Here is a 26,764-nt window from a genome sequence, read left to right as displayed (position 1 = left end):
CAAAAAAAGAATAGAAACGCAACCAAACACGTTTCTGTTCTTTTTTTGTTCCTTGGAACAAAAAAACAAAAAAGTGTTCCAGAAACACTTTTTAGGAATAAAAACATGCAGGCCTTAAGATTCCCACCATCACTGTACATACAAACTTAAAGACACTCTGGTTTTATGTAAATGGACAGCAGCTTTCGGTCATAGAACTCTATGGTTATGCTATATTTACTCAATTTATCATCATTGTGACATGAATGTCCAGCTCCGAAAGGGAGTAATGAACATGTTCTACCCTCTAAGTCGAAGCGGAATCGTTTTGAGTAATGAGTATGGAATAGAATTACTGTGGATGGTTTGCAATGGCATCTCTGAGCTCCTTCAGAATCTCTGCTTCTCTGGGGTAGACACTAGTCGTCAGTACATACTGCCATGACAATACAACAACTTAGAACATTCTCAAACCGTTACAGCTACTTCATTCAACAAAGAAATTACTGCAAACAGAACAAATCAAGGGGGGGGAGGAGAGAGAGAGAGAGAGAGAGAGAGAGAGAGAGAGAGAGAGAGAGACTCTACATTGTATATTCATCACTCTGCAACAACCCTGATGGACCCTGGGAGACTACTTTCACAGTCGGTTCCATCTCTGCATAGCCACTAGATCAATCAGAAATGCTGGTAAAGCATATATAAAAGAGAAAATTGTCTAATTCCTGTGTGTTTTGTAATGAAGAGTATATGAGGTACTCATAGGCATTACAAGATGACTATATCGATTATTGCACAATCATTTGCTGATGGATATAGCGAGGTGATATTCCCAGCTTGGTTGTGAAGAAACGTTTTCAGATTGGGCTCTGCTCCTTTGTCCAAATTAAACTATTTGAACCATAATCATCAATTCCTATGCCTAAGAACTAGTGGAACCGCCATTTTTCGCAACACTTTATCCTGTAAGGAAAGCAGAGCAGAAGATATAGATGCTGAAGACTTGTCGTCATCCATGCGTCAAATGGAACGATCAACCAGAATTATTCCTAACAAAGATACTAGGTAGTGTAGATTGAAGAAATTGACAGGAACGGTCTTTTAGCGAGTGAACAATCGTTTGAAGTTCATTGAAATTATTCAAAAGGTCATAACACAACAGACTCACAGTCTGTATTAGGAACTATTGTGTTCCAATCTAAAAAGATTGAGGGACAAGTGCTTATTTTGATGTGTGCCATAATAAAAGGCATCAATAGATGCGCCTGCAGATCGTCATCCCATCACCCAGCGCAACTTGAGATACATCGACCCGAGGATCGCCCACCCACTATCTTCTTGTCGAACTCGATCATGTCCTTCCACGCGAATTGCCTCATTGGGTGAGCAGAGGATGGGTCGGCCAAGGCCACGGTGCCTCCCTAAAGAGTGTTGTCATGCATGATCACACCTCCAACCCAAACCAGCCTCAGCAGCCTCTCGTGATAGTTCTTCAAGTTTGCCTGGTCAGCATCGACAAATGCAAAGTCGAAGCTGCTTTCATTTTCTTGCTGATACGCAAAAGAGAAGCCGGATGTGATTGTTGAGAGTCTAACAAGCTCAGAAGATGTCATTTTCATTGCATGAGTTCAAATGAGGATTACTTTACTAGAAAAGTTACACTCACGTTTTCTAGTAATTTACCGAGGACAGACAAAGCTTGCAATTCGACGAAGTCGATCTTGTGTTCGACATTGGCCTTCTTGATAAACAGCAATCTGATCTCATATGCTTCTCAGTCTACATCGATCACTATGATCTGCAGTAGAAACATTGTGCAGATTAATTCTAGCTTGACAAATAGACTTGCAAATTTTTTCCTTTTCACAAGTGAGAGATGGCAGACCTAGCCATCTTGCGGAATCGTGAGAGCCATGAGGAGGAGAGAGTATCTGGCAAAGACACCGACCTCTATAGTCTTCTTCGCATTCAATAACTTCAGGAGCGGCGCGATGAACTGACCCCCGTCCGGCGCAGTCGCAAAGTAAGACCTGTTCAGTGAGATTCCCACCAACACTGAACATACAAACTTAAAGACACTCTCTGGTTTTAAGTATGTGGACAACGGCTTTCGGTCATTGAATTCTATGGTTATGCCGGATTTACTCAATTTATCATCATCGTGACATGAATGCCCGGGTTCAAAAGTGAGTAATGAACATGTTCCTACACTCTTAAGTCGAAGTGGAATCATTCTGAAGTCATAGTCAGACGAAATCAATGAAAATGGATGTGGGATTGAGTAATGAGTATGGAATAGAATTTACTGTGGATGGTTTGCAATAGCATCTCTGAGCTCCTTCAGAATCTCTGCTTCTCTGGGGTACATGCTAGTCGTCAGTACATACTGCCATGCCAAAACAACTTAGAACATTCTCAAACAGTTACAGCAACTTCATTCAACAGAAGAAATCGCCACAAACAGAAAAAACATAAAAAAAAAAAAAAAAAAAAGAGAGAGAAAAAAGAGACTTTATATTGTATAGTTCATCACTCTGCCACAACCCTGACGGACCCTCGGAGACTAGTATTGCAGTTGGTTCCATCTCTGCAAAGCCACTAGATCAATCAAACACAAAGATAAAAGAATGTGCAAAAGAGAAAAATTGTGTAATTTTTGCATGTTTTATAATGAAGAGTATATGAGGTACGGACAGGCATTACAAAATAATTATATTGATCATTGCACAACCAGGGAAATGCACAATTCGAGAGATATCGGCACCGTCCTAAGAGATGCAGAAGATCCCCTAGATATCTCTAACCTCCACAACCATTTAAGGCTAAGAAATGCTGCATTCTTTCCTCATTATGCAGCAGCAGATGAGAAAATTTTTATAGTTTGGGTGCTAATGCAGAATGCAGGTGAAACGAAAGCGTTCTGCTTCATTTTCACTGTGCAGCGGCAGAAACTTGAGTGAAGCCAAAGATGACCTCCATGTCTCGACCCTTGAGGGATTTCATGGAACCCCAGAAAGATTGCTATGAGAGAAAATAGCAGCAAAAGATAGAGCGAGACCAGCGAACTTCATACCTTGTACTCTGGAGGAAGAATTGCCCAGATCACAATCTAACTTGGGAAAGCTTCTGCGAAGCTTCTGCAGTTCCATGGGAAACATGGGCATCGTATAAATACAGTTCTCTTCCAAGATATTGCCAAAGCAGGCTTATCCTGCGTCATCCGAGTGTTGTTTTGTCAGCTGAATAATATTCGGCTGCGGTGAGAACAAGATTTCATTCGAACACCGCGAAAAAAGAACTGATTCTCTTCCAGATAAACATAAGATTTCCATCATGCTGGCATTGATCCAGACATTTTTAGTGCTTGTTCTCGACCGATGCAGGTGTCGGAATGCGATGATTGTCGTTCTCATTCCTCTCTCTCCCCCATGTTAGTCACTAGAGACGTTTGGTCAGAGGACTCCCTCGCATAACATGAAGTTGAGTACGATAATGTGAGAGTTAAAAAGGCCAAAGGCGGCTCGCTTCCAGATGCGCGATCGAATCCTCGAACGTCGTCGTTGTCGCTTCGTCCTTTCTCGTGCATATTCCATCTTAAAAAACTGTTGCGTCCCGCTTATAAATCCCCTTTTTCCGTCAATAAACATTTTTCGGCCATCTATTTTTCCGGGCACTCTCGGCCGGGCTGCGATCGCGAGAAAGCCGCTCCCTCCGATGGCGCCGCCCTCCGCTGCCGCGCAGCCGGCGCCGTCGCCGTCGCCGTCGTCCTCCCTGTCGCCTCCTCCGGTTCCGATGGAGCTCCACGTCCGGAACCGCGACAAGCTCCTGAAGTCGCTCCGCCAGGGCCTCCGCGATGCGGGCCGCCCTCTCAACGGCTTCGTCTTCGTTCAGGTTCGGCCTTTGAGTCCCTCCCGCGCGCGCGCGTACTGAATCTCCGATATCTGCGGTGCTATTTTTTTTTCTTAATCTCGGTTCTTTTGTTGTGCTTGTGATCCGATCGTGGGAAGGGAGGGGAGGAGCAGGCGCGCCACGACACAGATCACACCGAGCTCTTCAGGTGCGTTGTTGTATCTGCGATTCGGTTCGGATAGGAGGTAACCATGCGCGTGCATGTATGTGAGTTCTGGTGAATTTGCTGGTGAAATGAGGGAGGCAAACTGCAACTGTGAAATACACTAGTCTTTGGTGTGACATGATGCTGTTTTGAAGCTTAATTCAGTTGATTACAAAGGCATGGTAGGTGTCTCGGCTTCTCAGCAGGTCGCGAAACGCTGCAATTTTAGGAAAATTTTGTTGTGTTGGTTGGTGTATGGTTTGATTTTGTGCCTATTGCAAATAAAATCTATATGCCAGCCTTGCTTGATTCGCGGCATGATATGGCGCACATGATTTACTACAGAATGCTCATATTTACTTTTGGCCAATGATGGGATATCGAATTAAGTTGCATGGTAATGGAAACAGTTTAACTAGGATCCAATGTGAGGAAAAACGAAGCATGAGAAGAGATCGTGGATTTGGTCATCTTTTGCCACTCTTCCCATCACTCATAGTTTTCCTGTTAATTGCGAGAAACTATGCAGAAGTTAGCCTTAGTTGATTCCTGTGTTGTACATTGAAACGTTATAGATTCTTTTTTATGCACTTGTTTGGGTGGCACGCGTTTAAAAGTTATTTGGCAAAGAGTACCTTTTTTCTCAGTCAGACTCTTTTTCTTTAAATGCTAGTCCATTTGTTATTTATTGCTTGACTTTGTGTCTGTCATCTCACTGTTCTCTAAATTTGATTAGAAATGGTCTTTTAGGTTCAATAAGCACCATAGCATTTGATGTTGTGAATCATGATTGTTTAACCTGATTGGTGGCTGAATTGATTTTCAGGCAGGAGAGCTATTTTGCTTATTTATTTGGAGTAATAGAGCCTGGATTTTTTGGAGCTATTGTGAGTTCCTTGATTTTTTGAACAATCTTTTTCCTTTTATGTTGATGGAATGGAAATTATGTTATTTGTTTCTATTATCGCCTTCTTGATTGTCAGTTGCTTGTTAGTTCACAAATAAATCATACACCAGCAAGATGCCACAATGTACCTAATTGATAATGTGAAAATGCTACCTGTTCCTTTTCCGTTGCACTTGCTGGAGAACTTATAAACACCGATTGACTTGAACCAGAAAATCGTCTGTGCATACATATGAGAGGTTAGGACATACAAACTAATGGCCTTTAAGTATTTCTCAAGTAGATGTAATCTAATGGAGTATGAGTTAGGAGGATTGGAGAAGTTTAAATAGGACCTTGACTCGGGATTCACTGTAATAGGGTATAATGATGTCTAAGGATCGTTGTAGCCAACATCGATAAGTGGAAAAAGGCTCAATTGTAGTTCTCTTATTCTATGTACAAATATCATCAGGCATGCATTTGTCACGGCTTACGGAATTTTACTTACAGGGTTTTACCACCTTGTTTGGGTGAGTCGAATGCAACCTCACGACAGCTAGTCTTTATTTATTTAGTTATGATCATGAATGCAACATGGATCAATGGCAATTGCTTTATCTTTAGAATACTTACTAGTATGATTACTTTTCCATTTGACTCATGTGTAAGCCCGTCCTTACACAAGACAGGTTGTGGCCAAACCACATCAACACGATTTATAGGTAGAGCAGTAAAATGGGAAGGAGGTGCCAGGATTTGAACGTGACCTCTGTCCAGACACCCTATTTCCCCAAAAGCTGAAGCTGTTAGGAAAGCGGCTAACAATTTGTTTACAGCAGATTACTTGACGACAAGTGCACCCGGTATTCCTCCCAACTAAATAGCAGAAAACTTCTATAGTTCTACAACTAAACTAGGACAAAGCATGCCAGCAACAACACCACAAGAACCGATTTAAAATAGCGAAGAAAAGTGGAACGGCTCGTCTGAGATGGGCAGCAGATACAACACGTAGTGCCCAAAGAAATGGAAAATGAAAAAACGCAAAAGAAAAATACTGCCTAGAAAGACATTGCTGTCTCCCAGGTAAGAAACAGGAGCATGGACGTCTCCCACGAGCTAACCAGTCGAGCTCACTGAGCTTAAAACCTCCACGGCACATTACAAGAAAACCTCCTGAAAACTTGAGATACACATCGTCGCCAGAGTTCTTAAAAACTTGACCAGAGACAAATGAAGCACGAAATCTGGATGACACCGAGAGAGATAGAGAGAGAAAAAAAGCTTCTGTTGTGCGTACAGGTGAGCTTGGTCCCAGCTCGCAGTTGACAATCGATACGAACGTACTGAAGCGAGATTTCAAAGCGGGAAGCAAAAGGGTGGTGCTCGCGAATCGAAAGGAAGAGGCTTGCCTTCTTCGTATGACGTTGTTGCTGGCGAGAGTGACGCCCGCGCTTGTGCGGTGCTGTGCTCTGGGCTTGCCGCCGCGTGGCGAAGCGGTGGCGGTCGCGGTGGCGGAGATCGCCGCCGAAATTTTGGGCGCAAGGAAGGGAAAACGGCCCCGGGCCCAGGCCTGGACGAGGATTATTTTGGCCTGGTCCGAGACCATTCTCTTCGGGCTAAAACCCGAATTCTTTCTTTAATTCTTTTTTTTTCCTTCCGGAAAAATGTTTAATATTCATATGCTTTTAATATTCAAGTCTTATCCGCTCTACAAATGAGATTACTATAGAGAAACTAACCAAATATTAAAGACATAGGAACTAGAAAGCACATTTAAAACCCATTGATTCCGAATTCATATGCCATTCTTGGGAAGTCAAATAATCACCCTCAAGGATTAACGAATAGAAAAGGAAATTATCCGGAACGATCTCCAATTGCCAATTAGTTGATTAGTAGTCTCGAAGTCAACAATGAACATGTAAATCAATGTCTAGGTGATCAATCAGCAATCATGAAAATCAACAAATTCGTCTACCAAATCAACAGTTCTTTTGTAGAATCGACATTTTCAACTTGAACCCATTCAATTAAGGTATAACTAAAATCGGTCTTTGCTCATAAGAACAAGGATCGATTGACCAATTGGGAGTTGAGCTCAAGAATAATCGATAGACCCCGGTGCTACCGCAACATCGCCGCTCTGATAGGTGAGCACTTCTTCATTCCCCACTAACGATTCCCCCGGTTCCTCTTTCGCTTTACGATATGATTATATAGGTTGCGTTTGGTTGAGCATTTGTAATGGGCTTTTTTGAGTCTAATGCCAATGCTGAAAGCCCAAAGCTACTTGGGGAAATGCAATTGTGTTTGGTAAATTTTTTTTGCAAATGGACTTTGAGTTGAATATGGGTTTAGTAAAGAAAACTTTCGCAATGGGCTTTGATGAGTATATAATTATATATATATATATATTTAATTATTTTTATTTTTGAAAATTAAACTAAACCCTTCCCGGACTGGTGAAGGGCTACGAGCTGGCTGGCAAGCCGATTTGGTGCCGGCCGGCCGTTGGCTGAGGTCGCCCGACCTCGGGGACCTCCGGCGAGGTCGCACGACCCGGGCGACCACCGCTTGGGTCTCACGGTCGCAAGCGACCCTCGCTTGGGTCTTGCGAGGGTCGCGTGACTCCGGTGCCATCGCGCAACCCTCACGAGACCCGTGAGGACAACCTGCGGCCGTGAGACCCGGCGGCAATCGCCTAGGTTGCGCAACCCTCGCTGGAGGTCACTCAACCTCGGGCGACCTCGGTGACGGCCGTCGGCGCGCAGTCTGGCTCGCCGACAGCCATAGCCCTTCGCCGGTCTGATGAAGGGTTGCCTCATTTTTCAATTAAAAATAAAAAATAAACAGGGGCAAAATCGGAAATATCAAAAATTAGTGAGGGTAGTTTTGGAAGAGAAAAAAAACAATTTTAGCATCCCGCTGAATACCGAAAGCCCAAAGCTAGTCCCTACTAGCTTTGGGCTTTCAGCATTTGAAGGCAAGTTGAAAGCTAAAAACTAGCAAAAAAATTAAACCAAACGGTCCAAAGATTTCCCCAAGGGGCTTTTAGGGCTGAAAGCCCCTTGGAAATACTGAACCAAATGCACCCATAGTGAAAAGGCCAAAGGCGCCTCGCTTCCAAATGCGCGATCAAATCCTCGAACGTCATCGTTCTCACTTCGTCCTTTCTCGTGCATATTCCATCTTAGAAAAAAAGTCACATCCCGCTTATAAATCCCCTTTTTTGTCAATACACATTTTTCAGCCATCTATTTTTCCGGGCACACTCTCCCTCCCTGGCGTGCCCCTTCCCCGACCGCGCTGTGATTGCGAGAAAGCCACTCCCTCCGATGGCGCCGCCCTCCACCGTGCCGCCAGCGCCGTCGCCGTCGTCGTCTCCGTCATCCCTATCACCTCCTCCGATTCCGATGGAGCTCCACGTCCAAAACTGCGACAAGCTCCCGAGGTCGTTCCACCAGAGCCTACACGACGCGGGCTGCCCTCTCCACGGCTTCGTCGTCCTTCAGGTTTCGACTATCGAGTTCCTCGTGCGCGAGCGTACTAAATCTCTGATATTTGCGGTGCTTTTTTTTTTTTTTTCTTAATCTCAGTTTTTTGTTGTGTTTATGATCCAATTGTGGGAAGGGAGGGGAGAAGCAGGCGCGCCATGAAACCAATCACACCGAGCTCTTCAGGTGCATTGTTGTATCTGCGATTCGGTTTGAATAGGAGGTAACTATGCGCGTGCATGTATGTGAGTTCTGGTGAATTTGCTAGTAAAATGAGCGAGGCGAACTGCAACTGTGAAATACACAAGTCTTTGGTGCCTATGCACATGATGGCTATCTTGGCTTGGAGAGCAAGAATAAATCTCAATCATTCAATTGCCTAAGCTTGTCCTTCAAGATTGGACGTGTGGCCCTCTGCCTCCAACGTGAAGAACAGTTTCAAGAAACTTCAAAAATTGGGAGAAGTACACTATCAGTGCCATAAGTTGTGCACGGCGCTCACTTTGGTGCCAAAAGTTTCCGTCGGATCACTTAAGTGCCAAATCGGAGAAAAAATGATCATTTTGGTGCCATCGGCAAGAGATTCCGACTAGATTAATTACATAGCTTTTATATATTTTTTTTTAAAAAGTTCCAGTTGCTTTAAAAACGACGTCGTTTCGGGCACCTTAAGAAAACGACATCATTTTACCATCCTATGTGGATGGCCTCACAAAAACGACACTGTTTAACTCATTTGAGGATTTTTTTTTATTCGGGGATTGAAATTAGGGTTTTCCGGCTTAGTTTGCTCGGCCATTGTCGCTCGGCCTTCGCCGTCGCTGGGCCGCCGTCGCTCACTCGGCCGCCGTTGCGCGGCGCTGTTCGGATGCCCTTGACGGCACACAAGGGAGTGCCAGCCCGGTCGCCGGAGCCTAGGTGCTTGGAAGACGCAGGCCGGAGGCACTTGTTGGGGAGATCGGAGATGGAGAGGGAGACATCAATGGTGGCGCACTCGTCGACGGCCTCCCTGAGCACTAGCCAGATCACGGCCTTCGACTTGGTCGCCGAGTAGTTGTCGTCGGGGTTGGCGTTGAGGTCGGGGTTGGAGCCGTGGCCGCCGAGCGCAGGGGCCGTCGAGGACAACGACTAGCCGGAGATTTAGGGTTTTGAATTGGGGGAGACACCAAACGGCATCGTTTTAGTGTTAGGATGTTGACTGTACTCTCCGGTGAGCCACATCAGCTTCAAAAATTAATAAAAAAGTGCCACGTTGGATTTCCGGCCAACTAGATTGGAGTTGGCACTAAAATGATCGTTTTTCAAACTTTTTGGCACTTAAGTGATCCGACGGAAACTTTTGGCACCAAAGTGAGCACTGTACACAACTTATGGCACTGATAGTGTACTTATCCTTCTGAAATCAATGTCATTACTTTATCAAACGGATTCAAAAAATTATAAAAATTTAATATATTGTAGAAAAGATCTTAAATAACCTTTTTCATGAAGGAAGACAAGCATAAATCATTTTGTATAAAGAGGAGAAAATCATCAAAGATAACCCAACATTCCGTCGAGAAAATCATCAAAGATAACCCAACATTCCGTCCGTTGGACAGATTCAACGATCATAGAAGAAAATTCATTTCGACATCCAAATATTCATAAAACACTTTGAAATTTTAGTATATTGCAGACATGGATATCGTCTACAACTTTTGTGAAGATAGAATGTTCAGATTCCAAAGGGAAAATTTTATAAAAAAAATTGAGAAGACAAATAGGTCATTATTTTTACTGCACTGGGCAGTTTTCACACGGTAAAAGAATAGGCTCTCGTACTAATCATTTCACCTCAGAAAAATCTCAAATTAAATTATGTTATACATCAAGATGTTTTGAACGACTTTCATGAAAGAAGTTTCTCCAAATTTGAACCTCAAGAATTTTTATAAAATCGGAAAATAGTGAGGGTCCAGGAATTTCGAAAATCAAAGTAGAATTTAAGAAACCAAAGGCGGCAAGTCTTCTTGCAAGACCAAAGTCTTTGTCTCTTGTAATCATGGCTTCTAGAGGGCATTAATGAATCAAGACTTTGAAGGTAAGCCTAAAATTAAGCTTCTAGAGGTTAAGTTACTTTTCGCGCACACTATTTATGAGGGCTTGGGTGTGGGCTTGACAAACTTGAACTTGGGCCTAACTCATCCAATTTGGGCCTTTAATTTGGGCGTGAGGCCCATTGGGCCTTTGCTTGGCCCGGCTCCCTTTCCAACTTCCAATTCTCAACCTACTAATCATTGTCCAAAGATTAAGGCTTACCGATAAATTGACAAATAAATGAGGCAACTTTTGATAGGTTGATCTTGGAATCCTTGAAAGTTCGATACCCGAAATTGGATTAAAATCCACGGTTGAAATCGATCAAATGCAACTTTAATATGACTTAAACTATCAGGTGGCTTTCAGGGGTTTTCACGCATTTGACCAGTGGTAGATAATTTTTTATCCACATTTGTGCCTCTTCAAATCATGGATAACCCTCGATTATCATGTAATCACGAGGAATTAATTACTCACCCTAAATACAAGATCAATAGAAAATTGATTTATTGTCGTTCGCAGCAAGCATCGTAATCATGTGGAATCACCTATAGTCCGACTACGTAACTCTATTGAATTGATTTATATCCATTCACTTATTAACTTGTAACAGTGTAGTATTGCCCATTGTCAATCCTTATGGTTGAGCGATCTATCCTTGATTAAATTCTCTGGTCGTTCACGTTTTTAACCCTTTACGGCATCACCCAATAGATTAGTTAACTTATGAATGATTAGTTCAAAGTAAATTAACTATTAATGCATTTGTATTTTGAAATGGGTCAAATTTCAGGATATCACAACCTATGTGGTGTGAAAATATGGTTATAATGTTGATATTGAGCCTCTAGTGTGTGACTAGAGAAAAATATTTTGTATATTCTGCTATTCTTGGTGATTAGTGGATATTTTGGGCGGTTTGTGATTTTTCTAGCATTGGGTTTTCCACGTTAAATCCTTGTTGTCACTATTCACTTTGTCTACTTATTATTTTGGCATTATATTTGCACATTGTGTGGTTATATATTTCTGGTTATTGATGAGGGTTAAGAGAATTTTAGTTGATTTAGTTTCAGGAGAAAAATTGATCTTGGATTGAATTTAGTTTGTGGTGAATTGTGTCTCGGTTCTCCCCAGCATCCGGAACCACTTAATATTTTCTCGACATGTAGTGGGTCTTTTGGGGTTTAATATGTTGGTTTTTTGGACTGCTACATATTACATTGGTTTGTGAGAAGTCATATTCTTTATGGACTTTTGGTGATGTTTGGCCTTAAAATTATGAGCTATACCCATCATTAATCGAACCATTTACATTACATAAAATTTGTATGGGTACTCGTGTTTTGAATAGGGTTTAGTATGGGTCTCATTATTTCTTGATACGTTGCTTATTGATAATGCATTTTAATCGTATTTGAAAGACTAAAAAAGAAAGCAATGTCCTATATAAACTGCTTCTCACTCCTATAGCATAGTATGAAGAAAGTTTAACATGTATCAAATATTATTTCTTTGCATTTTACATCCTCGCAGAATCACAATGCTTCAATGAGTACAATTCTACTATTCCATACTAAGAAAAAAGACGGATCTTTTCTTTATTAATAGAATTTGAAAAGAGTTGGTAAGTGTGAAAAAAACAAAAACTGACGGCTGGCCAAAGTTATGTGTCATGCCCCGGTCCTCTCAGGGACGTGCCCATCCTTCTATCAAGTTGATTCTAAAGTGCGATGTCCCAGGACTAAGTATCGCCGACCCTTTCATTTTTTGTTACGCGTGTGGAAGAAGTTATAAATCTCCAGATAATAAAATAATGGGATAGAAAAGCAGGCCATATTTTTCATATTGAAATTCACAACCACACCTTTATTAACAGTACAACTCATAGTATATTTACAATACTATTCACATCATACTTGTCTCACACCTATCTACACTAAGACAGGGTTTACAAAAGGGATGGAATCTCAATCCACATCCCGGTTGTACTCAAGATTCCTCTCTGGATCATCTTCTGCTTCAAAAATCTTTCTCTTTCTCAGGTTTTACATCAGTGCTCTCCTTCTTAGGTTCCTCCTCCTTGGCTCCCCCTCAGGGTCCTGAAATGGTTATTCAATAACCAATGAGACCACGTCTCAGTGAGTTCTACCCCCTAAGACTCAATTAGTAAACCAATACACTACTTGGTTGCCTAAGTACAGCACGAGTCAGAGGACTTACCTTGGCCTCGGATTCCATCTGCATATTAGTACAATTCAATAGGTACTCAAACAATCACATCACCGATCGAAGCATCGATCAAATCGACCTAGTCGATTACATGTCAGTCGGACCATTTTTAGGTCATTCATCCCACACCAAGCAACTTTCTTAAATTTAGTGGCTTTACGGTCCCACCCGACCCTTTCTGGATCTAGTGGCTTTATGGTCCCACCCGACCCTTTCTGGATCTAATTTAGGAATGAATCTTAAAATCACTCATAAATTACTTTAGCACCAAATAAAGCTCAAATAAATAATCGGACTGCACCACGACGATCAACACGAAATTCCAGTCACCGCCATCCCGGTTGAATTTCCGGAAAAATAAATAATTAAATAATTAATTTCGAAAATTAAATAAATAATTATAAAAATCCAATTTAGGCCCATAATGCCGAATTGGACGCCAAGACGAGTCCAGAAAATTACCGAGACTCGTTCCATAAATCACAGCACCTTTCTATTTGCTAATGACTAAATCTAACCACCTAACATGCATCGGTAAGTCACTAATTAAATTATTCTAAACTAACCTAACCACCTAATTGCACTTAATTAAATCTAACCAACTCTTAAGTATAATTAGCAAACTAAGAAAACATTAGTGAGTAAAACTCACTTGATAAAAGCAGAGACCGAATCACCGCAACGGCGACGCGACGGCGGCCGAAATCAGGCTTTCGACAACACCGGCGGGCTTGGATCGGGCCTTAAGCTTGGCCCAACAAATCTCAGCCCAACTGAGATTTATTCTTGCACTGGACTGGGCTTCACGTGACTGAACAGGCCTTGAATGGGCTGTCCTCGCGGGCTGAACTTGCTGAATTGGGCCCAATGGAATTAATGGAGAGATGGGCTGAGCTGGGCTGGCTTCTTGGGCTGACCTGAAGGAAGTTGGGCCAAAACTGAAATGCAGTAGCAGATGGGCTGAATACAGGGCCCAAAGAAGCTGCTGGCCGAGGGCTGCTGGAATTGTCGAGCTGGGCCAGAGACACGTGCGGACAGCTTTGTCCGAATTGCCGGAGCTGCTGTCTTTGTTGCTGGGTGGCTTCGGCTTCGCTGGAATTCACGAGCCAAAGTTGTTGGCTCGAGAATTTCAATCAGGGCAGCGTTGGCGAGATGAAGACAACGCTACTGAAGGACTTCTCTCGGTTGGAATTCTGCAGGACTTTGCTTCGTGGCAGCTGTTTCGTGGAGCCAAACCGAAGACGATGGGGGCAGTCAACGAGCCAAGTCCTCCGCTGGAAGGTTGACCAGAGCTGAGGGGAAACTGACGAGTGGCAACCTGCAGGAGCTTCGGTGGATCGTGGCCTCGCTTCGGTGGTGTCTTCGCTGGACGCACGAAGCGGTGAGGAGCTTCAGTCAACAAACGGCAAGCTGGGTCTTGTGGCCTTGACTGAACACGTGGGGCTTCTTCTTCCGTGGATTGTTGTTCACGCGGATGGATGGACAAAGAATCGTGGAGATGTCCACTTGAATTTCTTGCTGCGTGGAGAGGACACCGTTTGTTGGCTTACGGCCAAATGGCAGCAACGAAGAAGAAACTGCTTCGGTGGAGGCTTCACTCAATGGAGTTTTGGTCTTCAAGGCTTCGTGAATGCCGCCAATTAACCACCAAGGCCAACGAGAGGAGTTTTGACCGAAGGAGACCAACGGTAGTGGGGCTAGCGTGTGGCTGGCAGAATCGATGAAGAAGAGGAATGTGGGCTTCAATTTTCAAAGGAAGGAGCTGCCGGTCTTCAACATCAGCTATTCATGGAGGTGTCGCACGAAAATGAAAAGGGGAGAGAGGCTAATCGGTTGAGGTGAGAGGAAAGAAAGATGGATAAGAGTGGGAGATAAAGAACAAAAACTTGGCGATATTTTGAAAATATCTTCCAAAAACCATTCTTAGCCACGCATTAATACTTTAGTGATAAGCCATCAAATGTCATATAACCTCCTGTAGTCCATTCTTGTTAGGGTGTGGGGATGTTGCGAATTTCTCAGTGCTTCAATTGCTCTTCTATACTCTCTTGATTCATTTTAAATTGGCCACCATAATTTCAATCGATGTCTCAATGCTTCACTTGCTATTTTTCCTCATCCAATAACCCATCTTGCATCTCAATTTTGTGACCGAAAACCATCTTCGGCAATTTATGCACTAAAACGACCCGACGACGACTTTTTCCCAAAAAGTGTCAGTTGTCAGAAAAACTTCTGAGACTGAGTCGACACTCTTAGAATTTATTGTGACATGGCTGAAACTTCAATTTCTGAAATCGGACTCGAATTGGCGGTTAATTTTCATTCGGCGTGTTTTTAGCGTGACCTAGACCATCGGGTAATTTTCAGAACTTTTTAAGGCAAATGACCTGTGGTTGATTTTCTTCGAACCACTATGAACCCATTCGACTCAATGGCGACTCTCGATTGTTGTAAAAATCTCAAGGATTCAAATACGGACACAAGGTACCAAAATGACAGTAAAATCATATTAGTGTCAGTCGACGAGAATTTTTCAATTTAGTGGAGTCAACCACTATCGGCCACACATCTTAGTCGACCAGACCTATCTCTGGTCTTAAATCGATTTTTAACTGTGCCGCAATGGCCTCTAAAGATGAGCACGGTCGAGAAGCCGATTCCTGATCGAATTCTCAAGTTTATTGCCCTAAAATTTCTTAATTACTTAGCCAGACAATCTAGTTATCTCAAGAGTGATTGGCTCTAAAAATAGCCCTATAAATGCGTCAACGAAATGCCCGATTAATTCAGTAGAAAACATGTTGAGAAGTTCAGGATGTCACATTATGTATCCTGTTTCTTATGAATTGTCCTCTTTTGGACAAGAAATACAAAATTCTTCATTCTTATTGTTTATAATGTATGCTATACCTGGATTTGGCAATAGTTGAAAATTCCTCTTTGTCGCTGTTATGTACATAGGGATGTATTTCCTATGCAATCGACAACTATTGCAATTTTGAAAGAAGAAAATAATAATAATAATAATAATCTTCAAAAGAAATACTTGATAGGAATAGTTACATTGCTGATTTGTAACATTAAGACTCGTAAAAACTAATGGTATTGAATGGGGCGAGCACTTAGGAAATGGAAGAATCTTACTTGGAAGCAAGACGAGTGAAAAGCGTAAGAAAACTTCTCATTGCGAGAACAACGAGCAACATCTTGTTAATTACAAATCCAAGCCGCACTCATTAAGGACAGTACTAGAATACTTTCCAATGACATATTTATGTAGACATAAATTAGTTTCTAGGAATCCGACCGAAAAAAGAAAAATAGTTTCCAAGAATAAATTTACAATAGATTATTTGTTTCAGTTACAATGGAAAGGTATACATCGCCGATAATCAGAGAAGCTGAATTTCTGCAACATGATAATTGTGAAGTGGCCGGTAGCCACTTCGTCGTAAATGTCATGGTTAATAACTGGTGATTTGATTAGAATTTAAACAGGTTATGTGTCAAATTAGGACACGTTCAAGAAGCCAAGTTCTTGGTCGAGTACCCAATTCCAAAGTCTGAGTTTCATTTTCATGTACATGGGTCGTCTACACAATCAAGAGAAGTCTTGGTCTTCTGTTGTTTATGTGATGTCTGATCTTTAGCTAATGTGAAGGAAACGTCAATTTCGAAATTTTCTATCTTGAACTAAAGAGAAACGATCCTCCAAATACATAGTGAATGTCCTTAACAAGCCATGCATTCATGGTGACAACAACGCATTATCACTCATCACACAATTCGATCTTACTAAAAAGACAGAAAAATAAACAACCGTCTGATAAATGCTTCTCACTACCTAGTAATTGTTACCTAGGAAGATTTTAGCCTAGCTAGTATAAAAAAAAATAGCATGACTTAAAATTGCAAGGGCCGCATACTTCATGACCTCAACCATGTTCGCCAATTTGCAGCATCATTTCATCAACCGACTCTTCACTTGGTGAAACTTATTTGCTTGTTTTGGGACAAGTACTTTATGATCCTTGATCTTCTTGTGGGCTTGAAGAATTTTCTGTTGATCCATCTTCCCACCATACTTCTCGATTGTTTCCTTGGAGCTGCGCAAGTGAGATTGAATAGAAGGGCTTGGCCAACGCTAGTTTTGAAGCCATAAAAGCTTCCGAAACTTGTTTCATCGTGGGTCGCAACTTTGGATTGCTATTTAAGCAATCAAGCACTAGAGAAACTACCAAAACGATAATTCTTGCGATAGAATTCTCTCTTGGGATTGGCAAGCGCGGATCCAATATTTGATGTAGCATAATATCTTCTCTAAAGAGAGTGGACAACATTAAGATTATCTCACCTGGATGCTCACCCATTATTATTTCCATTGCTACCACCCCGAAGCTGTATACGTCACATTTCTCATTGACGACCAAAGTGTAAGCAAGCTCTTAAAAAAAAAAAAAAACAAAAGGTCATAGATTAGATGAGGCTCGAAACAAAGTTCACAATCTTAGTTAGTGCATTATCAAATGATAAACATGTAAGTATGCTGAAGCGTCAACATGTTATTACCACATGGGGTGTGTTAAGTATATTGATCTAGTTATGTGCATCCAATAATAACATTCCACAAAAATATGGACGATTGTTGCTTACCTGGTGCTATACATCCACGAGTGCTTGCAATATTTGCAGTGAGATTAGATGAGAAATTAGGCTCTAGGAGTCTTGCGGTGCCGAAATCTGATAGAAAAGCTTGCATATTGTTGTCTAGCAAAATGTTGTTGCTAGATATGTCTCGATGAACGATTGGTCGAGCGCAATCATGGTGCAAGTAAGACAAGGCATGTGCCATATCCCATACAATGATGAGTCTTTTAGACCAATCTAGTTCCACCGCTTCAATGTCATTGCTTAGAACACAAAATAGACTCCCCCTTTCCATGTACTCATAAACCAAGAACATGCATTGCTTGTGTAAGCAAAAACCATGGAGCTTAATTATGCTTCTATGCCGTACTTCAGTCAAGTGCTTCACTTCATTTCGGAAGCTCTTGTCAAAAGATGGGTCCTCCGCTTCATGATGATGAAGTTTCTTCAATGCCACGATTTTTCCGTTAGGCAATCGTGCTTTATAAACACTACCGTATCCACCCGTTCCAATGCAATATTTGATATCAAAATCTTCTATTGCATTAATTATGTCTTCATATGCAATTCTCCCATCATAATTCCATATTGACAAGAAATCTCCATTTTTTTCTATTATCTCTGATTGAGTGCTCTTCATTCTATGCTGAGATACGATCAAAGGCCTCAAAACCAAATATAAAATGAATGATATAGCCACCAGTGGTATAAGTATCGTCACAAGCACAACCCAAGACATTCTTCCAGAACCATCAGTCTTTTCCAAACCTTCATTGCCTATGAAAGCCCCATAAGGAACGTGGGCCAGGTTATCTGGAATTTTTCCCGTGAGATAATTATACGACAAGTTGATGTTATCTATGTGACCAAGAGTAGTAGGGATTGTCCCCCAAAGTGCATTATAACTCAGATCCAGGTGGATTAGACTCCTTAGATTTCCAAATTCGGGAGGGATAGGACCTTGGATTTTGTTATCATGAAAGTCAATTACTTCTAACGTGGTGAGGTTTTGGAGACACGGAAATAACTCACTGTTTAGCCGATTGTGGGACAAGTTGAGGTGCCTGAGCTTAGGGAGTGCACATATTTGAAGGGGAAAGTTATTATAGAAATCATAATCATGTAGCCCAAGAAAGGTCAGGTTCGAGAGTGAAAAGAAATTCATTTTGCTCCTATCAAATGTGTAGTTGGGTTGCTCTAGTTGTATTACGTTTATTTTGACAATGTTTCCAGAGTCGTCGCATGAAATGCCAGGCCACATGCAATATGTTAAGGAAATGTTGCTTGTAAGGGGGTCAGGTCACCACCCACTGTAACGAAGAGCATTTACTTGTGTCTCATGGCAGTATTTTCCAAACCTTCATTGCCTTCGAAATGTGCATTAGGAACATTGAATAGATTTTGTGGAACTTTTCCCGTGAGATGATTGCACGATAAGTCAATGTACTTCAAGTTGATAAGCTTTTTGAATTTGGGAATTGAACCATGAAGAGAATTGTTTGTAAGATTGAGACTGCTTAACATGACCAAACTCTCAAGTTCATGAGGGATATTTCCCGAGAAGTTGTTAAAGCTCAAATCTAGATAAGTGAGATTCTTCAAATGTCCTATTTCCGATGGAATGGGGCCAATGAAGGAGTTTAAGCTTAGCATCAACCCAATCAAGCTCTTCAATTTACCTATTTCTGATGGGATAGATCCACTGAAGAAGTTCCTTGCCATACTTAGATATGTCAAGTTCGTCAAGTTCCCTATTTCCGAAGGAATGGATCCACTAAAGAAGTTCCTTGCCATACTTAGATATGTCAAGTTCGTCAAGTTCCCTATTTCCGAAGGAATGGATCCACTGAAGTTATTATATTGCAAATAGAGTTGTGCTAAGTTCTTCAATTTCACTAGAGTCGTAGGGATCATGCCATCTAGCATATTGAAACTGAGATCTAGGTAGATCAACCTCTTCAAATTTCCCAATTCAGGAGGGATTAGACCGACAATTTGATTATTATGAATGTCAAAAACTTCTAACATGGTGAGATTTTTGAGACAAAGAGGCAACTCACCAATTAGCGCGTTGGTGGACAAGTAGAGGTGCCTGAGCTTTGGGAGTGCACATATTTGAAGAGGAATGATATCGGGGAGGCAATAACCAGACATCTGAAGAGAGGAGAGATTCGGGAGTAGAGAGTAATTCATCCTACTCAAACGGTAATAGTAGCAGTCATCTTGTTGTGATATGTTTATTTCAACAACGCTTCCAGAATCATCGCATGAAATGCCAAGCCATGTGCAATGCGACACGGAAGTGTTGCTCGTAATGTAGGAAGGCCACCACCCACTGCGACGAAGAGCATTTGCCTCTATTTTGGTGGCAAGGGCAAGGATAACGATCCATGTAGCTGCAGTCATCAACTGGCAAACATGTAAGCCGATGGGTTTGCTTGCAAGATTCATGCTTGAGAGAGAGAGAGAGAGAGAGAGAGAGGTCCTCTTCTTTTTGCTTGGGAAGTGGAGAGCCTGAGTTTGCCGTGATATATGGAAGAAGGGCGATCCATAAGAAAATAACTTGAGTGGAGAGCAATTCAACATAAAGATTTGGAAGTCTCCCAAAGTCTCCTCGCACGAGACAATATTATGACGTGGTCATTAGACGATGGGCCCGTGGTTTTAGTGCAAATCTAATTCACACTTTGCATTATGTGAACCATGCTCACGAGATCCCACTGTATTTTAACTTTTTAGATAACCTCGGTCTCACATGTGGCACTATTTTGTGTTTGAATATTGTTGTGAACCACACATTACTTTAATTTGAAAAAATATATATTAAAAATATCATAATTTTCATGCGGCGCTCACTTTAATACCAAAATATTTCAAGTGATCAATTGAGTATTATATCAATGGAAAAACGATCACTTAAGTGTCTTCGACGATAAATTCCGACAATTCATCCTACATGGCATTTTAAATTAAACTTTTGCTCGGACATGTGTTTTTTTTTTTCTATAAGAGATATTGAAGTCTAATGTGAAATATTCTTCGTCTAACTAGGCAAAATGAACAGCACAATCACGCTTCATTTAAAATTGGGGAAACTTCTCTCTCTCTCGCTGAAAGAGCTCTGTTTCTCCAAAGCAAAGCTGCATTTTCTCGATGGAGAAACAGAGTTCCCTGTTTCAGCCTCTCGTTCATCTTCACGAGCTCCAGTTCTGGTTCGGAGCAGCTGGGGACAACGAAGCTCAAAGAATGGGCGAAAAAGAGACGGGTTCTTCAAGCTTGGTGGAGGGAGAGAAGGCCTTGCATTGAAGAGAGGCCATGAGTTTCAAATTCAAAATTTTACCTTGAACATTACGTTTGACATTCCAACAGGTGATTTTCGTGGCAAATAATCCTAGAAAAGACGCCTTGCTGCAAAAAAAAAAAAAAAAGAACGTAAACAAGCATTGCGTATGGAGGAACTTGTACGCATCCATCAAAAGTCAAGGTCTTCATGGGGTTTCATTTGTGTTGACTTTTGGATAAGTGCGTGGCCGATGGTTCATGGGAAGTCGTGGTCTACACGACACTTCTATTGATGATGTTTGGCCCTAAAAAAATTCTAACCCATCGTAAGAGAAAGGTCTGCCTTACAAAACTTTTTACACGACACTTCTATTGGTGATGTTTGACCCTAGGAAAAATTCTAACTCATCGTAAGGGAAATGTCTGCCTTACCAAACTTTATTAAACTATTCAAATTTAACAAACAAAATCTCCATTGAAGTCGTTCGAACTCAAATCTAGATAAGGAAGATTAGTCAAATCTCCTATTTCCAATGGAATGGCGCAGCCCAAGCCAAGAGGCGGGATTGGACTCAAGAACACTCAAGTTTGTTGAATTGACCAAAGATCGAGGAATGGGGCTAATTAAGGAGTTTAAGCTCAGTTTTTTTTTTTTCCAATTCTGTATTATTGATGATGATATTACACACAATCCGAATAAATCACTATTATCATATATTAAAATTTCAAATTTTAATAAAATTAGTAGGTCTTGGGTGAATAACCATATAAGGACATCAATTTTCTTGAGTAAAAGCCACAAAAACTAGATTTTAGCTTAAAAAAGTTATTCGGATTCTTCGTGTAACGTTTGGATTGGATTTGCCTAGCTTGACCTATTTAATTTAATAGAGTCATGTGGATTGGAGCCGGATTACCTATTGATTATATGGATCATATTCCGGCCAATCAATTTAAGAGTATCCTCTTAACATGACACCACAGGAATACTGGCCGTTGACACAGATTGACACCCTGACTTTCGTCCTTAATTTGCTCGTCATACATGGCAGTAGACCTCGATTCGCTTGATTACTTTAATCCGAAGAAGGTTCCTGATCTCTTCCAAAGCATGTCCATGCGATACGCTCAGAAATTTATAAAGACAGGATGCTGCACGCTCTTTCTTTTCAATTCGAGTTCCCATGAAGTAGGGAGAAGACAATGATACCGAATTAGCTCTCTTCATTTCGATTTCCGGTTCCCAATTCTCCGACAACCCAACAAACATCAATGAATTCATCCCCACCGCGAGTGCTGATCGGTTTACTCGAGAGAGCCAAGTGTCACGACGCGACTAGAACATGATTACGTCGGATCAAACCGGTCCGGTTGCTCGAGATCCTATTCTCTTGGATTTTGATGCAGCCTAGCCTAGTGCGTGTAGAAACAGACACGCGTTCACCAGTTGGAGGTCCTCGTCGTGCACGCTCGCACTCAAGAGTCGAAGTCGTAGAAGTCGTCGGATCGACACGGACCACATGACCGCACCGCAGGAGACGCACGGCCAAAGGCAAAAGTGGATGCCTTTTTTGACTTCATTTGGCAGACGCAGAAATTTAGTTTGAGGAGCGAGACAAGGAGATAGCACCGAGCACAGAAATTTCGTGTGAAACTAGACGAATTGGAACAGATGTTTCGTGAAAATAACGCTGAGCAGTGAGCACAACGTGGCCACATCGTTGCGGAGGACTTGATGGATCATGCACCCACTCGAAAAGGAAAATGGATCGTCTTCTTCCTGTCTGATTTTGTGAATTTTTAGTGCTCGAGTCATCCGCCATCACAATGGGGAAAGGTCATCGCACAGCGGTGGATATCCCACTCAATAACTCATATGTTCTTGTCCCGGAATGTGGAGAATTGTTGGTTGGTCACTCAATTCACTTTATATATCTCAACTCTTTCTGCTTCGACTCCATCGACAATCCATCGTTTTTCTACCATGAGATTGGGCAAAGCAAACTTAGCGTTACGGAAATAAGTGATTGAACAGTAAAATAGACAGAGCAAAGATATAAGTTGGACATCGAATTTACATGATTCCGTTGAGATGACCTATGTCCGCGAGGAGAGCATGGCAATATTTCACTATAGATCAATTGATAAAATAGACATTATAATCATTCTTGAGTCACTTAAACATTCTTAGTATTTCTCAATCCCAATTATGCCAAACAACTCTCACAGTGTTTACCCCTCCCAAATTTTTCACGAAATAATCTCTCAATATCAAAAGGAATTAACAAATTTTACCCACAAGAAGTAATCTCCCAATAACACTTTCTGATGAACCACGATAGATGACATGTCACAACGGATTTTCAAGTAAGGAAAATAGCCGATGTAATTTAGGTGATAAGTTTTTTTAGAGTCATAGCACAAATTTTTTGACAAGCAAAATATTCTACTTATGCAATCTCTAAATTAAAAAGTTTTATGATTTGTTTACAATTTAAACTAGCATACCTGCCAAAAGAAGAGGATTTAAACCAACTTGCACACATCAGTCAAGAAGTTAAAGTCTTTTAGGGTTTCATTTGTGTTGACTTTTGGATCAATACGTAATCAACGGTTCATGGAAAGTCATTGTCTTTACAACATTTTTTCTAGTGATATTTGGCTCTAAAAATTTCTAACCCATCGTAAGGGAAAGGTGGTGGACCAATTTTTTCAGCCTCTCTTCTTTTGACTAAGAAGCCTTCAACTTAGAAAGAGAGATCCTAGCCATTCCAATCACATGGTGTGGAAATAATACCAAAGAAAGTTTGGGACCACATGGCGTGGAAATACTACCAAAGCAAATTACGCATCCCAAACGATGGTGTGACCCTATTGGAATCATTTTCAAAACACAAATTAGACTCCCCCTTCCATCAAGTAATCATGAACCCTAAACATGTGGCACTTGTGCAAGCAAAAACCATGGAGCTTCATTATGCTTCTAAATTGTACTTTCATTAATTGTTTCACTTTGTTTCGAAAGCTCTTGTAAAAAATATGGGTCCTCTACTTCAACATGGTGAAGTTTCTCCAATGCCACAATTTTCTCATTGGACAATTATGTGAAAGCTAGTACGAGCACCTAGAGGGGGTGAATAGGTGCGAAAACGAATTTTGCAGAGTAAAGTATATAATTTTGCTTTTAAACCAACGCTGCTTAACAATAGATTATGAAAAGGAAATTAGACTCTAATAATCAAATAGAGTTACGATCAAAGTAAATGAGATTAAGGAAGAGAATAAGAACACAAGGTTTATAGTGGTTCGGCTTAATCCAAGCCTACGTCCACTCTTCCGCACTAATAGCCCACCGGCTGGATTTCACTAAGAATCAAAAGAGTTGTTACAATATAGCTCTTCCTTGATTCCATAGTGTAGAGACTCTGCTACACTTCCTCAAGGCCTCACAGAAGTATAAAGTCTCTTTTAAATACAACTTTTCGCTTAACAATTGAATTGACAAAGAACAAGGAGCTTCAAACTTTGGAATTTCTCTATTGCGCACACATTCGAATAACTATAACATCTTCCTTATATACTCCTTCATGTCATCACACTAGTTGGCACTTACCAAAGGAGTTCTTCCAATTTACCCGTTGGACAAAATCAATTGGGGAGATTTCGAGTTATTTAAGGAATATGACGATAGCTCACCAATCCTACTCGCCTATACAATCAGGATCTAGGTTTCCATAAGTAGAATCTTCCAAGTATACTTCGCCAATCAACGAATCCAAAATGCCTGAATCAATCTCAAGATGAATAATGGATTCCGAGATGCTATATCCAGCCAATAGGTCTTCTCTAGTCGATAGAATCAAATCCTTAAAGAAATACTTAATTTTGGATAAGTCTTATTCGACAATATAGAAACTGTCAATGAGGATAGACTTTAAATCTTGAGTCTGGTGGTCCGGTGGTTTTCAGACTTTGGTGAAAGAGTCTACAAGTATTCAGACTAGACTGATGGAAACGTTTTGTCAGCTTCAAAATACGCGAGAAAGTTTTCTCCAACAATCTTCCCATTTTTTATGGTGACAAAACTTTCCTGCAGATTTGGATATCTTTGACCTGTAAAACAAGTACTCAAGCAAACATGAATATCTCATAAAAGATAATTGGCTTAATAAAGACAGCATTAAATCTGCATCCACAGGAAATGAGTTAGTCCAGTAAATAAACAATTATCTTTTTCATGAAATACCAACAGTGCTTAAAATACTGCAGCAAACATTTAAACAACCAAAAAATCCAAATCCAGTCACAATTAAACAACCAAACCAAACAAAAGTAAAGTTAATCAAAAAGTCAAGAGTTAAATCTCAAATCTCAAATCTGCACAACATCTCTCCCCCTTTTTGTCAGCATTAAAAATGTAGAGATGAAAAGAGAATGAAATTATGATTGCTTTGGAACACGAACAAGCTGGAAATCTCCCATTAACTGGACAATCCCTTCCAACTTTTTCAAATCCTCCTTTAGTTGAGCCTCATCTTCACCCTTGGCATTTGCTTGAACTTGAAAAGCAAGGGCATGAATTTGATCATGCAAGGAAACTGAAGAGGCTTGACCTGCATTATGCAAGTTCTGAACTTCACATCCTAGAGCATAAATTTGGCCTCGCATCTCCATAAGAACATCAAGCACTCTGCGAAAGTCTACTGAATTATCAGTGTGAGTACTGGCTTCTGCACGATCAGTAGGTGTATTGGCAGATGATGGCAAGTTAGCACGATCACTCAGATTTTGCGATGAAACCTCATGATCTTCCTCAGGGAATTGAGAGGCATAGATGTCTTTTAGATCTGCAGGTGAACGACTAACTCCTTCACTAGTAGCAGCAATTGAAGATGTATCTCTTTTCTTAGCAGCTCCCCTGTTTCATTGCCTTCGGTGGTGAGAAGTACTTTTCATGCTCTGTTTCCTCTTGTTCTCCTCTACCCTCTTCTTCTTTTGCAATCATTTCTTCCTCTGCTTCTTTTTCCATTGATTCTCTCTCTCCACTCCTTTGTTCGATCTCATCTCTGTCTTGATCCTATCTCTCCTCTATCTCTAGAACAGATCGACATAAGTTTTTCAATGCAAGAGTGGAAATTGTGATATCATCCTCATCCTCTTCATCCTTCAAGATGAGTGCTCTTCTTTTCCTGGATGGAGCAACCATGGGCTCCTTCCCTTTCCGTTTTGCAACCGAAGAGACTGGGTGAGTCTTGACAGGGGTTTTCTCCTTAAATTTCTCCAAAGCCTTGTTAAGTTCCTTCAGACGCACTTTGGAAGCCATTTTCAGTCCCACTACCATTTGATCGCATGTTCGAACACATAAAATCCTAGGAGGCTGAACATTCAAATGTCTGAATAATTTAGTGACAAGTGCTGCATAAGGAAGTTGTCCCTTGTCTTTCACCATCGTTCTATACATGTGGAACATGATAGTGTGTGGAAGATATAACTTTTTGCCAGCGTTAATGGCATACATCAACTTTGCCTCTGAGTTTGAAACATTAGTCTTCGAAGTCGATTTAGGTCTGAGGCAGTTGATCACTATCTTGTGAAGCAAAATATTTGAGGCATTCATCCTCGAATATGAAATTCGTCCTTCCACCATTCCATCCTTAACAAGCGCTACCGTCGCACGTCCAATAGACACACTGATTGGTTGGAATTTCCCTCTTTCAACTCCAATCACATCAGCCAATGTATCCATGTCAACTACATAGTCCTAATCTCAAATACTGAACGAGAATCTATTCGCATTCAAGAAACTTATATTAGAATAGAAGTAAGCAGTGAGTTCAGCATGAGCCTCTGTCGTTTCAGAACAAAACCGTTCTAGTTGAAGAAGATTGAATTTCTCTCGCAGCTTAACATTCAGAGAATCAAGAAAATCAAAATTCACACATCTAGGGTTAATCACTCTACGCTTTAGCAACTCAGAGTATAATCACTTGTGTTCCTCCGAGCGAAACAAATCTATCCTTTTGCTTTGAATTTTCGCCGCAACACCCATTCTAGGCTTAAAATGAGTGTACATCTTATCATCATCATTCCCATTAGGTT

At 41.1% G+C, this 26,764-nt stretch overlaps 1 protein-coding gene and 1 pseudogene across 1 annotated transcript in view; both read right to left on the bottom strand.

Annotated features, from left to right (window-relative positions):
- LOC104440294 (probable caffeoyl-CoA O-methyltransferase At4g26220) overlaps nucleotides 1–26,764 on the bottom strand; it is a 73,271-nt gene that overhangs the window by 1,276 nt on the left and 45,231 nt on the right. The window contains 1 exon segment of the mRNA XM_039309904.1: nucleotides 336–415. Coding sequence (XP_039165838.1) covers nucleotides 336–415 — 80 coding nt within the window.
- Nucleotides 1,013–2,564, bottom strand: LOC104440391 (annotated as a pseudogene).

This window comes from Eucalyptus grandis, chromosome 3, assembly GCF_016545825.1.
Source record: "Eucalyptus grandis isolate ANBG69807.140 chromosome 3, ASM1654582v1, whole genome shotgun sequence".
NCBI classification, from domain to species: domain Eukaryota; kingdom Viridiplantae; phylum Streptophyta; class Magnoliopsida; order Myrtales; family Myrtaceae; genus Eucalyptus; species Eucalyptus grandis.
The sequence above is the reverse complement of the archived record's forward strand: the minus strand, read 5'-3'. Positions and strand labels throughout refer to the sequence as shown.